At 38.4% G+C, this 15,781-nt stretch overlaps 2 protein-coding genes across 4 annotated transcripts; both read right to left on the reverse strand.

Moving 5' to 3' along the window:
• Positions 1-1,149: 1,149 nt before the first annotated feature.
• LOC105387708 (zinc finger protein 26) lies at positions 1,150-3,938 on the reverse strand. Its single transcript, XM_048632113.1, has 3 exons — positions 3,731-3,938; positions 3,116-3,203; positions 1,150-2,431 (listed from the first exon to the last, which is right to left on the reverse strand). The coding sequence occupies exons 1-3, from the start codon at positions 3,920-3,922 to the stop codon at positions 1,350-1,352; spliced, it is 1,362 nt and encodes a 453-aa protein (XP_048488070.1). The 5' UTR covers positions 3,923-3,938; the 3' UTR covers positions 1,150-1,349.
• A 4,474-nt stretch (positions 3,939-8,412) lies between these two features.
• LOC105387724 (zinc finger protein 664) lies at positions 8,413-15,468 on the reverse strand. Of its 3 annotated transcripts, none has more exons than XM_048631953.1 (6): positions 15,228-15,468; positions 14,548-14,640; positions 13,603-13,638; positions 11,604-11,746; positions 10,701-10,860; positions 8,413-9,655 (listed from the first exon to the last, which is right to left on the reverse strand). In XM_048631953.1, exons 1-6 carry the CDS (start codon positions 15,365-15,367, stop codon positions 8,992-8,994), a joined length of 1,236 nt encoding a protein of 411 aa, XP_048487910.1. In that variant the 5' UTR covers positions 15,368-15,468; the 3' UTR covers positions 8,413-8,991. The 3 variants fall into 3 exon arrangements, with proteins under 3 accessions (XP_048487910.1, XP_048487909.1, XP_048487911.1); XM_048631952.1 differs by having other exon boundaries at positions 13,603-13,719; XM_048631954.1 differs by lacking the exon at positions 13,603-13,638.
• Between the last annotated feature and the right edge of the window lie 313 nt (positions 15,469-15,781).

Below are 15,781 nucleotides of genomic sequence, written 5' to 3' on the forward strand. Positions count from 1 at the left end.
TCGGCTAGTGTATGTTAAAAATATTGCCTTGACAATAACAAGATATTGATCAATAACTACTTATAAGTATTGCTTTCGAAGAGGCACTGTGTCTATCCATATGTATAAATACCTACCTATAGGTATAGGTACATACCTTCCATAACTTTCTGACAAGTCAGGAATAATAAGGAAGTACTTAAGTCTTATGTATACATATACCTTTCTTTTTAGTATATCTATTACCTAGAAATCTATGCATTATAAATTTATAGATTCAAATATTTATCCACTGATATACTCATCAGTAGCTTATGGGTCACAGTTGGTTTTCTCTCCACCATGCGATAATAAACACATCTCACAATGTTTAACTAGGTTTCAGATAGGCTCAGACTACATAATAGACGCATTTTTCCTGAAATAAAAATGACATATTATGTATCTAGCCTATCTGAAACCTAGTCATTTCTGCATGGTGATATTACAACTGAGGCGCGCGGGCGACTCACTCTATTTATATAGGCACCCGCACCTTGCAAATAAAGGTGGAGAGAAAAATGGACTTTATTTAACTGTCACTGTGACCCTTATGATGCCGAACACGGAGAAAGTCGAAACGCCATATCTCACAATGTTTAACTAGGTTTCAGATAGGCTAGATACATAATATGTCATTTTTATTTCAGGAAAAATGCGTCTATTATTGCCAAATAGTGGTATAGTGACGTTTATCTGATCGATAACGAAGGCGTGTAGCGGCAGCTGTTGTTGTTGAATAGCAAAGATAAATTAATAAAACAAGAAATTCGCTTACATTTTAGGTTTATTTTAATACATTTATCAAGATGGTTTTCATAAACCAGAAATTAGTAGTATTTTGTTCAATAACGGCTCAAAATTGTTGTTTTGCTCGTTTGAATTCACAAATTGACGTTAGGTCGCCTATGTTTAATGATATCTAACCTGCATGTTAACATTGTGAACTGGCCATTTTCATAAAATAATAATGTATTTATACTTAATAAAGATAGATAAAATAATAAATGCTGCTGACTAAAACTTAATTATTTACAATGTAAAATTATGCTAGCTACACACTTGAGTTCTTGACTTAAAGGAACTTAATATGACGTACCATCACTTAGCAGTACTATACAAGTCAGTATACACATACACAACATACATTAGAAGATATTGTATCTTATTGATAAACAATGTCATTCAAAGGACTGACCCTAGATGGCGTTAGTGTCTTCCAAACCTAGCTCATACCAACTGTAAAGAGCAAGTACGCACCAATAGATGGCGCTATAATACCAAATTTTATTTTTTCACAATGTAAGCAATCTTTAATAATATTGTTTTATCTATTCCACTGCAGTCGAAGGTACAACTTGAGTTTGTAACGCCGACACTTTACCCCCAGTCTTAGCCTTGTCCCTTTTGTAATCTTGCACGTCTATAGTCCCCGGATGTTTTGACACAATATGCCGTAAAACCCCCTGTTTGTGCGAGAATTTAATATGACATATATCACACGAGAACGGCTTCAGCTTAGCGTGGGACGCCATGTGGTATTTGAGGCGGCTTTCACGGGGAAATACTTTATGACAGATAAAACACTCGAGTACCTTTTCCCTGACGTGTGTGTATTTGATGTGTTTCTTAGCATTGTGTTTTAGCGAGAACTTTTTATTGCAAATAGGACAGCTGTATGGCTTCTCACCTGTATGCACTCGCAAGTGAGTCGCCAACAAGCCTTTATGGAGGTACGATTTGTCGCAATGCGGGCAGGGGTAAGGTAGTTCACCCGAATGCATTCTGACATGTTTCACGATCGTACTTCTGTACTTGAAGGAATCTCCGCATATATCACAAACGTAGGGTTTGTCGGTTGTGTGTTTGATTCTGTGCGAGTTGTAGAGATCGGCTTTCGTGAATACTTTATCGCAGTCAGGACACTCGAAGACTTTTTGCGTTCTGCACTTGTTTAGCGACACATGCCTTCTTTGCACAAACTCTGTTGAGAATGTAGCATCGCATTTATCGCACTTGTACGGTCGTTCGCCTGTATGCGTCCTCAAATGTCTGTCTAATGTGGACTTGCTTTTACAGTCTTTGTCGCAGAACTTACAAACGTATGACAGCTTCTTATTATTGTTGTGCGACTGGATGTGGCTTTCGGCGTACTGTCGACGCGAAAATTCTCTGTCGCAAACATTGCAGAAGTACTTTTCGCCCTTCTGCGTTATGTAACTAGACGAGTCTGTTATGGGCTTATACGTTGCGGCTAGCGATCGTTGTTGTTTGTAAGTCACATCGTGGTATTTCACGTGACTCTCTGCATATTGACGTTTAAAGAAGTGTCTGTCGCATAATTTGCAGAAAAATTTGTCGTTTTTTTGGATGATGTATTTGAGTAGATCTTCTGCTGGAGTATTGGCCGGCGCTGAAAAATAAAATGCAATATTTGAAATAGGATACAGTTTAACTCTAAATATTGTCAGGCAATGTAAGGGAATGCATGTAAATGCGCGAATGTAGTAGTAGTAGAATAGAGAATAGAGTAGAATGTAGTAGACTAGGTTCTGTCACAGTGGTGAAAAGATTAGCTACCAGTTGCTGAAGGCCCAAGCCAACATATTGTAAGGTATAGTTGATAGGTTGTTTGGAGAGGAACCTTTCATGCAACTCTCTTCAGATGACTGCTTCAAATTCTATCTATTTAGAGATAAGAGATAGAACAAACAAGTACCGAAACTTTTTAACTGTGTTGCTATTGGTCTACGTAATTTATTACTGCATTGCTATGGGTCCTTACAATGACCCATCCAACTTTGTCAATATCGGAAATGTGCGAGAGACATTCTCAGTACTCCTTTATTTAAAAAAAATACATACAGGCAGTGACCAAAAGAACCAGTCATTAGAACCCCCGCAGACTGCAGACTTTTAGTTGGCCAATAGTTTGGTCGGGCTCTTAATCAGTATGGAGTATCGGCCGATACATAACCGTTGAACTACCATACATCTCCATACTGATTAAGAGCCCGACCAAACTATCGGCCGACTAAAAGTCTGCAGTCTGCGGATGGTCTTAATGAAGAATGTAGATTATTAAACATGAACTCACTGGAGTAGTTGGTCTCGACACAGGTGAGCGGGTCGGGGCTGCTGGTCACTGTGTATGCCTCGTGCGGAGTCTCCTCAATTGTCACATCCTGAAATATTAACAGTAGATTCGAGATTTCATTGGGTATAAGATTTTACGGGCATTTTCTATCTGAAAGACTTATTCATCATGGTGATTATGAAATTAATGAAGCTCATGTGTCTCCTGACCATCATCATTTAAAAAATTCTTCACAGTCTACCTCTGGTCAGGAGACACAGTATGTCAATAAGTACAACTTTATCTAGGCTTGATAGCTTCATTCATAACCAGCATGATAAATAAGTCTTTGAGATGGAACTGAAAACAGAACAGACATCACCTTTGTGAGGAAGCCTGCACTAGATTTGAACCTGCAACCCACAGACCAGGGTGAAGGAACATGACTCAAGGTGAGGGTGTTTAGACCTTAGGGATCTGCTCAAAGGTTCCATTCTAGTGAGCCTGGTGAAGGTACTTATACCCTCCTCACGGTAGAATAGGGAAGTTGGCAAATATAGATTACTCATACCCATTGTACACAACATGCAAGACTATATAACTAAGAAATATAAGCACAAATTATCAAATACTTACATCAGTTTCATCAATTTCTTGTTTTATTTTACATGTATCCCCTTTATTTTCAATGCGCAGTTCAATGTCTAAGTTATTTCCTTTAACCCACAATGAAGTGGGATCTATTATTTGTTCTTGCTGGACGTGTGGGGGCGATGCGTTCAGCCTTTCAAATTTGATGCTTCTGTTGGGCAGCCACGGTATATGCATGTGATTGGTAGATGTTGCATTACTAAAACACAATATTATAATTATATAAGTATTAGATGCATGTCAATGTAGCATTTAACTAAAATTTCGGGTACACCACAACAACTTAATCAGGGCTCATGCATTGATGCAAGTAAAAACATAAGACATTAATCTTCTTATTGTGTTGGTGACAACCACAAGAGCTAGAACCCATGCCACCACTGAAGTCCGATAGCCGCAATGCTGCACTCATAGAACTAAATTATACTAGATGATAGGCAGGTTAGTTCCTGGCAAAATTTAAGACTCCAGTGGTGGTGCAGACTCTAGCTTTGTCACATTAGCACCAGTCGCTGACTGAACAGGGTGCGCCGGACATGTATAAGGAACAGGGGTTAGTGGGTTATCTCTATCTCAGGTGATACGACACTCTGGGAGGATCTCTTCGTTCGTGGACACTAAGTGTCGCCGCATACGGGCCACCGGCCACAGCCACAAACGCCGCCACGAGAAGCTTTTGTATGGGAACGATTTGAAGCGTGTGGCCGCCACCGGCGTCAACCGTGGGCGGCAAGTCCATATAAAATGTACGGAAATTACAGGAAATATGCCAGTGGCGGCGTTTTGTGGTTGTGGCCGGTGGCCCGTGTGCGGGAGCCCTAATAGGTAAATAACTGGGCATACGCATATAAGGATATACTTACTCAATATCGTCATACTCTGTTTCAATCTCGACCTTTATTGATACAATCCCAGTAATTTTTGGTGGTTTCGTTGCTTTCCGAACGAAAGATGCATCTTTCTTTTTTATGGGCAAAATGGGAATCATGTTGTGTTCAGCGTCTCGTTTCGGCTCCGCAAACAGTCTAGATGCATGTGAAGGGAACATTTTGCACTACTTTCTACTTTCGTCACTTCACGTCTTGTATAGTCAAAATTAGGGCATTATTCGTAAATTCATTGGGTGTTTATTGATTTTTGAGCAATTTTGAGTTCACTTTTGGTCACCTTTTGACTTGACATTCAGACCATAGACAATGTAAACAAAGCTATTCTGACACTGTCAGATAAATTTGTGAATACGTCATAACTCAGAATAATTACAGCTTCTTTTCGCGACATTCTTGTTTTGTATGGCACTTGTACTGTGCGTGACTAGCACAGTAAATTCCGCCAATATCATGTGTTGAAATAGGAAACAGTAGAGCAAGTTAAAATGTACGGATTTATGACTCTACATTCAAAATAATCGCGTACCTTGGCTTGATGAAGTTTTTAACATACACTACATTTATTATAGTTATAGTTTTATTATGTTAATTTTAATAAATCTACTTATATGGTTGTATTTTTTAGAGACAAAAGACATGACTTGACGGTCAAAATCCCCAAGGGCGAGACCCCATTGATGCGTTTCGTTTATTCTGTCTGAATTTGTGTGAATATTTTAACGGTGATGCTCTTGATTGGGAAAGTGTAAGGACCGGCGCACCCGCTCAAGAAACACTCTCTCGCTTGCCCTAATATCTTATGAGTGGATGAATATCAAACTGCCATATGTCACGTCCACGCAAAATTTGGGAAATGGAGGTTTTTGTTTTCTCTATTATTTAATGGTCATAGAACTTGCCACGTGATTTAATCAGTTGACTTGTGACCTTAAGAATGTATTTTAATAAACAAATCCATTATAACACTCATAGAAAGGCGTAAAAGTTAATAAACAGTTTGGACTTATAGCAGTTTGATATGCCCATACAAGACTTATGCTGTTTTGATATGAGTCATAAGGACTTATAGTTGTTTGAAAAATACTAATATCATGGGCCGGACTCAGTAAGACTAATATAGTTTATATTCTATTAAATACAATGAAGTTAATCAACCAAAATTTATCGGTAGAAAAGTACCTACCTACCGTATTTATTATATTCTACCCGATACGGCCCTGTGTTTACTACGAAAATGCTTTGTGTTTGACACGTGGGTTGGATAAAAAGGGGTTTTAAACTTACTTCGCCATAGTTTTCTGTCGTTTTTTTGCTACACTCTTCAATCTGTTCCTTTTCCGAGCTTTATCAGGGTCCACAATCACAATTTCCTCAACATTTTCATTCATATTCGTTATAAAACACTGGGAGCACACACCACAGCCTCGAAATTCTCAACAAGTATGACGCCATGTTGAAAAAATTACGCTCTGTGATTGGCCGGAAGGACTTGTGAAAATTTGTAATGCGAAACGGTTAGACTTAAAAGGATTTGAAAAAAACTTACTTTTTTCTCATGGATGCCTTGCACTTATTGGAACTTGAAGGGCATAGGCAAACTGACATTTTAACGGAGAATACGACCAAATCAAAAAGTAAATTTTTCGGGTAGGTGGACATATGGCAGTTTGATATTCATCCACTCTTACCTATATATCCCAACTAATATTATAAATGCGAAAGTAACTGTGTCTGTCTGTTACTCTTTCACGCCAAAACTACTGAACGGATTTGAATGAAATTTAGTATACATACGGTCTAGACCCTGGGAAAGAAAATAGGCTACTTTTTATCCCGGAATTCCCACGGGAAAACTTTTAAAGGCGAAGCGAAGCTCGCGGGAACAGCTAGTCTGTCATAAATTGTTTGTGGCGGGTGTAATAGGTTCCGACAGGGGCATCCTTCCTTTTGAAATGATTGGGGAAAACTGAATATGAGTATTATAGTTTTCGGATAAAACCTAGTGTTAGATAAATGAAAGCCAATACATAATCATGTACACATGCAGTTTTATGTCATAAAATAATGATCTACATTATTCACGTCAGTAATAGGTAAACTTAACTTACACTTTAAGATAAAACAGCATCTAAAACTAAAACAAATTAATAAACAAGTGAGTACAGAGTCTAGAACCTAGAACTTAGGATATTTAAAATATTGACGAAGTTTGTAGTTAAGCAATCATACTTATAACTTAACCAATGCAGTCCATCTTAGATACATTGTATACTTACACGCAAGTTAGAGTGTCTATAATGTATTATAAGTAGGTATTTATTTCTCATACTAATATAAATTATTAATTATGTTCTTCTTAAATCACAATGAAGCGATAGAGAAATAATAACCCAAATAATCAGATCCTAAAAAAACTTAATTAAAACTATAATACACTTAAAATAGCTTTATGTACAGGTTGAAGTTTTATCAGTGTACTTCAGCTGGTCAATGCACTCAATGTAATGAGCAACATTCTTCAAGAAATCAAAGAAATCGCGAAAAATAAACAGCAATAATAATGAGAGCATCACTGATAAAAATTTACCCTGTAAGGCGGCCTCTGTTTTCGTTTCATTTCTGTATCCGCACACGTTACATCGATCACTATCACAACCACATCTTAAATTATACCTACTTATTACAACTAAAATCATGATCAAACAGGATTTTCAACTAAACATAGATAAAACGTATTACGAAAAATGTATTATTTAAAATCATATGTTAAATAAAATATACAAGAATTCTAGATATAACTTATGTAAGTAATTCTTTTGTTTTGACTTAAAGAAAGACATACGAGATGCATACAGAAACTTTATAAAGGTTTCAAGTTGCAATCAACATGAAAAGAAAATGATTTTTTACATTTAATTAACTTACACTTCGGACAAGCAATCAGATAATAATATAATAATAATAATATTATGTGGGGACATCTCACACACGGCCATCCGACCCCAAGCTAGGTAGAACCTGTGTTATGGGTGTCGGACAGCTGATATATCTACACAAATACATAGATAGATAGATACTAAATATAAATATCAACACCCAAGACCCGAGAACAAATATCTGTGTTTAAACAAATATCTGCCCCAGCCGGGAATCGAACCCGGGACCTGCGGCTCAGTAGTCAGGGTCACTAACCACTACGCCATTCGGTCGTCAAAATCAGAAATACATATATATTAGAAACAGCGTATATTCTAAACGAATACAGTAGAATAAGTATTTCATAGTTATTTTAAGCCTAATTTGTAGATTTTGTTGTTACAATAGTTATTAAGATAGTTATGGCAGTAAGTATATCTTAGAAATTATATTTAAATTGTGAAAAAATCTGAGACACATTCACACATTTTTTTTAGCATTAGATAAAAGTAGGTGTAAACAATTTGTGGTGGGGTGGGTCTTGATCTTTTTGTTTACTGTACCACCGTTAAAAAGCATGTTTTATAGTTAATTTTATCTGTCATCTGCATATATACTATCCATGGAGGTAATAGGTACTAAGTACAGTGCCACAAACTTATCTGTTCCGGTGAGAGCTCACGTAAATGTATAATATTTCTTCATTCTTTAAGATGTTAAGTTTTGCAGTAATGGTAATTTACCCTTGCGGTTTTAATAGACCCATCTAATCTATATCTATATATTTTATTAGTTAATAATGAGATATGAACCAATTTAGTTAACTGTCACCGGAACAGATAAGTTTGTCGCACTGTACTTATTACTTCCATGATACTATCCGTCAAAATTTTAGCCATTGCCGTTAAATGTTGTTATAAGTACTATCGGAGAAATTTCTTGAATAGCATATTGTCTAATGCCAAAAGATAAAAAGTAACAACCAATACATACTTAGAATCTAAATTATCATGATAGCTGAAGAATAACTGTGTATTTTATAAATAACTTTACTCATTCTATGGCAACATTTAATTACCATCACTTATTTACAACTTAAACGGAAGCATAGCATTATTAATTAAGAATAAAGGTGCCATCTGGCGGCAAACGACATGCCGTCGAGATCCAAATGGCACATTTAGATAGAAGGCGTAGGCGTAGATTAAACGTTAAGCTGAAGTTAAAAACCCCCGACAATAATGAAAAAGGAACGGCTGAACCGATTTCAATGAAACATAGTCAAAACTCTCTTCAAAGTAGACTTGCTTTTCAAATAGATAATGGGGCTGTTAGCAACTGACAAACCCTCAGCTCTAGTGTGTCACCAACACGCTAACTTAAAAAAGGCCTATGTTTTATGTCAAGAGTCATAAACAAAACCAAACAATCATTTAAGCTCTATTGCCCGCTGACAGTATAAATCATAAACGACCCATTATCACCTCTATCCAGCTTAATCCTCTCCCCATACTCTCTGGTGCAATCCGGACACGCCAAATCCTTTATAGCACTCTTTCTAGGCGTAAAACTTTTATTGCAAACAGTACACATACTCTTCTCAGCATGAGTCTTCATGTGGTTTTTCAATTTAGAGTTATCAGTTAGTACTTTACCGCAGATTTCACACGGAAAAACCTTATGGTCCGCGTGTAACTTCTCATGCTTTTTCAGCATAGAAGAATGCGTAAACTCTTCACTGCAAACAGCGCACGCGAATGGCTTTAACCCATTATGCACTCTCATATGGCCTGCCAAGTTCGACGGGTCTCTAAAAGGTTTCTGACATATACGACATTGAAATGGCTTCTCACCAGTATGTATGCGGGTATGTGCGTTTAGATGCGACTTGTGGTTGAACAGTTTGTTGCAAACATCACACGCGTAAGGCTTTTCACCTGTGTGTATGCGTGTGTGTGCGACCAGGTGGGATTTGCAGCTAAAACTTTTCTCGCAGAAAGTGCACGTGTATCCTTTGTCGATGTGTTTGTTGTGTTGTCGCGAGGACTCGGCCTTTTTGGGGCTTCCGTCGTCGGTATGGATGCGAGAATGGCGGGTCAGGTATCTGAAAGAAACATAATCTATTGGTGATACATGAAGGCCATAAAGTATTACTTATTATATTACATTTAAAATACATTTTACGAAAGCTTCTACCAAAAAGTTGTAGATCAATTCAACAACATCATACTAACTATTCGAAATGCGTTAATTTCAGTATAGATTCAGATCAGGGGGTTCACGAAAGAAGCCTCCTCGAGTGATGTATCGACTGTACTTATACTAATACACCTAGACCCGGGGCGGTCAGCGACTGACGCTTATCTAACTGGCTTATTTCTTTGTACGGTTATGTCAAATAAAGGCGAAAGTTTGCGAATATGTGTGGACGCGTGTTTGTGTGTGTGTGTGTGTGTGTGTGTGTGTGTGTGTGTGTGTGTGTGTGTGTGTGTGTGTGTGTGTGTGTGTGTGTGTGTGTGTGTGTGTGTGTGTGTGTGTGTGTGTGTGTGTGTGTGTGTGTGTGTGTGTGTGTGTGTGTGTGTGTGTGTGTGTGTGAACAGCTAGTATCCATTACTGCTGTTTCCATGGTGACCTGTCGCAAATGAACTACTTGTGGCACACCTCGCACTGGAAGTTCTCCCCGCCGCAGCGTGTGCTCCGCCAGGCTGGACTGCACGTGAACTGCTGCAGATGTCGCACCACGAGACACTAACTAGCCCTAGGCGTCGCTAGACTGTCACACGTCTGTCAGATGCATACAAGTACTGACGTAGTCAGATTTGACAAGCGAGCGACGCTGCCGCGCTCCTTAAGGATTGCTGATTGCTAATGATCGGTGGGCTTACCCCCCCAGCTGTGTTTAGGTCACAAACACACATACCTACCAATTCAGAAAAGGTCGTGACCTCGCTGGAAACTAGCTCGGGCGAAAGGCGATACGGTGACGATCCATTTAAGTTACGTTAGCGCTCTGGACAGCAACCTGTTATGTATATTAGCGAATTATGTTTGTAATTTATTGTTGTTTCGTATTAGGTATTTTTTGTCGTTGTGGTCAGTGTATCAAGTACCTAAATGTTTCTTTATCTTTAACATGTATCTTATCTCACCTGGCGCAAGTGAACTTCTTGTGGCACACCTCGCACTGGAAGCTCTCCCCGCCGTGCCGCAGCGTGTGCTCCGCCAGGTTCGACTGTCTCGTGAACTTGCGGTGGCAGATGTCGCACTGGAACGTCGCCGGCATGGGCAGGAGGGGACGGGGGGAGATTTCTGCAAAGAAATTTTGAGGTTATATTTGTGTGAAGTAAAGTGCTTCGGACGGCTCGTTAAGCCTAGCCAGAGGGGCAGCCTGCGGTATTTCCTACAGCTTAACACTAAAATTACGCTGGCACAGTCTCTACTGCTACCAATTCTCGATTACGCTGACGTAAACTATTTTGACCTCACTGAAGAGCTACTCAATAAACTCGAACGTCCCCTCAATTTCAGAGTATCGAGCTCAATTGAAGTGGCTTCCAATTTGCCTTCGCTTATGATTCGCTAAGGTGTAGTGGACAGCTCCATTGACGTTCAGCTCTATTATTTTCATCCTCTAAGAAGGCACATCTCCTCACCTCTCCCATCAGGCATGACGATCCTCTCGGCCCTCTCCCCCCGCTCCGCCCCCCGCCCCCGCTCCAGGTACTCGCAGGGAAGCGGCGCGGGCTGCAGCAGCCGGCAGCTGATAGAGGGTAGGTGAGAGGAAGTAATGACCCAGATGTCCGGAAACTATTGAACTACTGGGACTAGAGTTTAGGATTTTGTGCTTACCTCGTAAGTATACGTTTCTCTCTTCCATCCATAGGTTGTCTAGTAGATATTGCTATAAGTAATAAAGCCGTCGCAACAAGCAGCAAAGAGATACATACATTATAGCATGAATTCACCATGGTTTAACGCTCAAGTGTGGTAACTAAATCGCTAAGATGTAGTGGTCAATTGGCGGCCAGCTTGTTATTATTTCATGTCCTTACCTCTCCCGTCAGGCATGACGATCCTCTCCGCCCTCTCCCCCCGCTCCGCCCCCCGCCCCCGCTCCAGGTACTCGCAGGCGAGCGGCGCGGGCTGCAGCAGCGTGGGTAGCTGGTACACCTTGTTGGGCTCCATTGGTTGGACGCTGTTCGGGCAGAGAGTTTTGTTAACAGAGAGAATGTTGTGCTTAGGTAAAGGAGCTTTGTTAACATTTTCGTGGGTTTACCGTGGGAGTGATAGACGGTGTTTGCAGAAAGGATTGTTGTATGTAAGCGGAAACCGGAAAGGGATAACAGAGAGTTATTCTGAAAACATTTTACATACACCCGCTTTTGGCTGTACATTTGTACTCACGTGATAGGTCGCGAGCCGTATCGCCGTTTTTGAATAAGTACTATGCACTTAGGGTACAGTTCTCCCATATTAATAATGCACATGCAAATCTTCGCAAACTGTCGTATTCCCGGAAACACCCGAATCATTGAATCGTAAAAGCACTTGCATTTTGATCCTTGTTCGAAAGAAATAGTAGTCAATATCATGTGACACATAATCGAAACCAATTTGGGCGGTCGGTGGCTGTCACCGATCAGTCAAAGGTTTCAAGGTCAAGATCAGTATTACTTTTGTGGAATTATAAAGAGCTGCAATTACACATCGTTCTTGTTATTTTTTTCAAATGTGAATTTAATTTCAACTTTAATTATTTTTGACCACGCCATATTATGAGGCACATTTAAGAATAAAATATACGTCACATTGATAGACTTCACTTAGTCAATAAAACCACACCCAAAAGACCAAGTTGTAATTGTTATTGTAATTGTGAATGATCAGCGCTGTAAATACTTTTGAACTGAGATTTTAATGTAAACCTGTGTTTTAAATCCATATTTTTTCTTCTAACATAAACCTTGTGTTATTCAAACCTTATTTCATCCATATTAACACCAGCTTGAGCAAGACATTTGAAAAGTACTGTAACATTTTCGAAGTAAATTTTAATATTATGACAATATTATGAATTATCGACTCAAATTTCGTTACTGATAAATCAATATCTCTTTTAGCACCAAACACATAAATCTAAAAAAAATGCATGAAGAAAATGCACTTAACCACTCTAAATACATATCTAAATACATGGCGTTCGGAAATACGACCGTTGCCGAACAATGGCGAAGATTTCTATGCGCATTATCAATTTTGGGGAACTGTACACATCTAGAATCTAGATGTTCGGATTTCCTCACGATGTTTTCCTTCACCATAAGAGATCAATTCAATTATGTATCCAGCCAGTATCAAACTTAGATTTACTTTAATTATAATCATTAGGGACATAGGCTTCTCCAAATAAGTGCCATATAACTTGCTGTATGAAAAATATAGCCCAAATCTATGAATTTTGTATTTAGTGACAGTGATAATAGAATTGACTTATACTTTATTGTACACCACATTAACCAGACATACAAAAAACATACTTAAAGACTAGAAACAATGCTCAATAGGTAACCTCATCGCTGAGAGTGATCTCTTACAAGGAGTTTTTAATAGAGTGTGGATTTAATCACGCACGCGGGATTGATGGCACGTCTGACACTCGCAAGTGTTATTTTTATACAAGTATTTATTGTAATGCGTGTACTACGCGTAGGACGCGGTAAAATGGCGTGCGATCCCATATTCTTGATGAAATCCATATGCTATTAAAAACACCCTTAATATTACACTCACGAGTGAAGAAACAGTTCCACCTACGAAATGCAGACAACTGACCCAATTTTTTAAAAACATTTAATGGAAAATTTGAACAAAATATTTACGTTTTTAGTTGGTAATATTCTGATGCACCGTAAAATGTACTCAATATTGCAGAAGGCGTCATTAAGTTAGTTTTTTTTGTTTAGGAGTAATTTCGTAATTTTCTCAATGGAACTATTTCATTGCCCGTGAGTGTTATTTGAAATGAACATGCCAAGAAGGATGAACAATTACCTATGCCAGTAGTGATGATTAGCTTGATGATGAAGGCTGAGGACAGAGTGCTCGAATGAAGGCCTAAGTCCAGTAGTGGATGATGAAGGCCTATGTCCAGCAGTGGATGATGAAGGCCTATGTCCAGTAGATGATGATTACAGGCTAATGGTGATGAGGGTGGTGAATGACAGAGAGCTATCTAGAACACCACACACACAACACATAATATTTAATGCACAGTTTAGGTATGATCAGAAATAAAGTTTAAACTGCAAATAATACTTAAATTACATTAAATACCCAAGATCTGGCAGGATACAAATGTAAATTCTATACAAGTAATTTTTATCATTGTTTTCATTTGTATAGTTTGCTCAGACTTTAGGCCAGTGGGGCATTAATTGCTGAACATAGGTCTCTCCATAGCAATGTTTGAATTCTTTAAACCATAAGAATTTTATAAGGCTTGTTAGTTTAAAAACTATAGAACAGAATATATCTAGCTTTATTGGGCACAACACAAAAATCTTCTTGACTGTTGGGTATCCCAAGGAGCATCATACAATAGAAAAACAACTGAATTTACATTCGCTAGATGAACACTGAACAACATTAATCAAATACTAGACTAGAAACAGTGATGATGGCACAAATTTTTCACAATGATGTTGATCCTGAAGGCACATTTAGTATTCATCACATCATCACAATCCATCATCTCCACTGCTGGGGCACGGGTCTCCTTCCAATGAAGGAAGGGTTTTAGGCCTAGTCCACCATGTTTAGTTTTAATGATGTCAAAACTATAAATTTCGCCATAATGAGATTTATAAAAACAATCATAGAGTCAAATTTTAACAAATAATTTGAGGTTACGACAGCTCCAAAATAAGAATTGGTGCCTTCAAAATCGACATCAATAAGCCAATAAACCAAGGGTTAGTCAAGTGAGTGTGAATTCACCTGAACGTAGGCTCCACAACCACCTCGCTGATCCACCGCGCCGGGTGCACGCTCACGCTTCCCTCCTCGAGGATGTCGGGCTCCGCTTTAATGCTGTTGGAATCAAAAAACAAGTGAACTCTATGATACAAGTGTTAGCTTGAAGATGTTGTTAGTTGGTAAATCTGTATACTTATGATAGGATATTTAAATATACATAAAATTTAAAGAAATCTGCAAAAATACATAACTTTATTCCATAGAAATGGCCTTTAGATGTTACACTTAATTGTATTCAATAGTATAACAGGAGCATGTCCTAGTGCTTCTACCAGCAACACAAAATAGTAGGAGAACCAGGATGAACCCTTTTTGGGAAAAGTATAGGTAGGTATCTATAATTTGAAATGGTCGAAAATATTCCTTTAAAAATAGTCTTTTGATGCTAATCCTAACTGTATTACATACACAGTGGCACCAAAAATCTGCTGCCTGGCTATTATTGAGGCTAAAATACCTGCTCCTCAGTTGACATACATACTATCATACATGGCCGAAAGCTAACTGTACCTTTATTTCATTCAGTACGGGAAGGAAGCAGTAAATGTGATCATAACAAAAGAAGGATAGAGGATCGGGGAGCCAGTTCAGCATTAATATAACCTATTTACCGTCCGTAATTACATTAAAACGCTTTATACCTGATCGTTTCATCACTATCCATCAAAACAATGCTTTGTTGTAAGACTTGAGCGTTGAACGAGGTCTGGACATCAGTCAAGAGGCATTGATTCGCTGAGGTGATTCTATACTTGTTTTTCGCAAATGCTCTATCACACATATCTAGTTGTTGGCAAGATTTCTCAGATATTTTATCTAAAATAGATGCGAAAATAGATTTTTGTACTCCATTTTCGACAAATCTTACTTTTTTTTTATTGACAGAAGTTCACAGAAGCCCATTCATTCATTCAAAGTTCTGTTCGTTCATTCAATTCTTAGTGTTGCTACAATAAAAAAAGCTCAACAATACGACGGCGATACGGTCGACGACATAGGTTGTTTATTTACTGCCAGTCTTACCTAATCTTGGATTGTTTTTTTTTTTTTTTTTAATATTAGGTTTAACGGCCCTGGATACGTGTCCTTTTGAGCCAACACTTGTTAGTTCACTTCACTTCACAGTTTTATAAAGAAAAGTCGTATTTGATGATCACTTTATATTTTATTCTCACACTATACAATATTCTCTTAC

The sequence above is a fragment of the Plutella xylostella genome, chromosome 30 (genome assembly GCF_932276165.1).
Source record: "Plutella xylostella chromosome 30, ilPluXylo3.1, whole genome shotgun sequence".
Taxonomy (NCBI): Eukaryota; Metazoa; Arthropoda; class Insecta; order Lepidoptera; family Plutellidae; genus Plutella; species Plutella xylostella.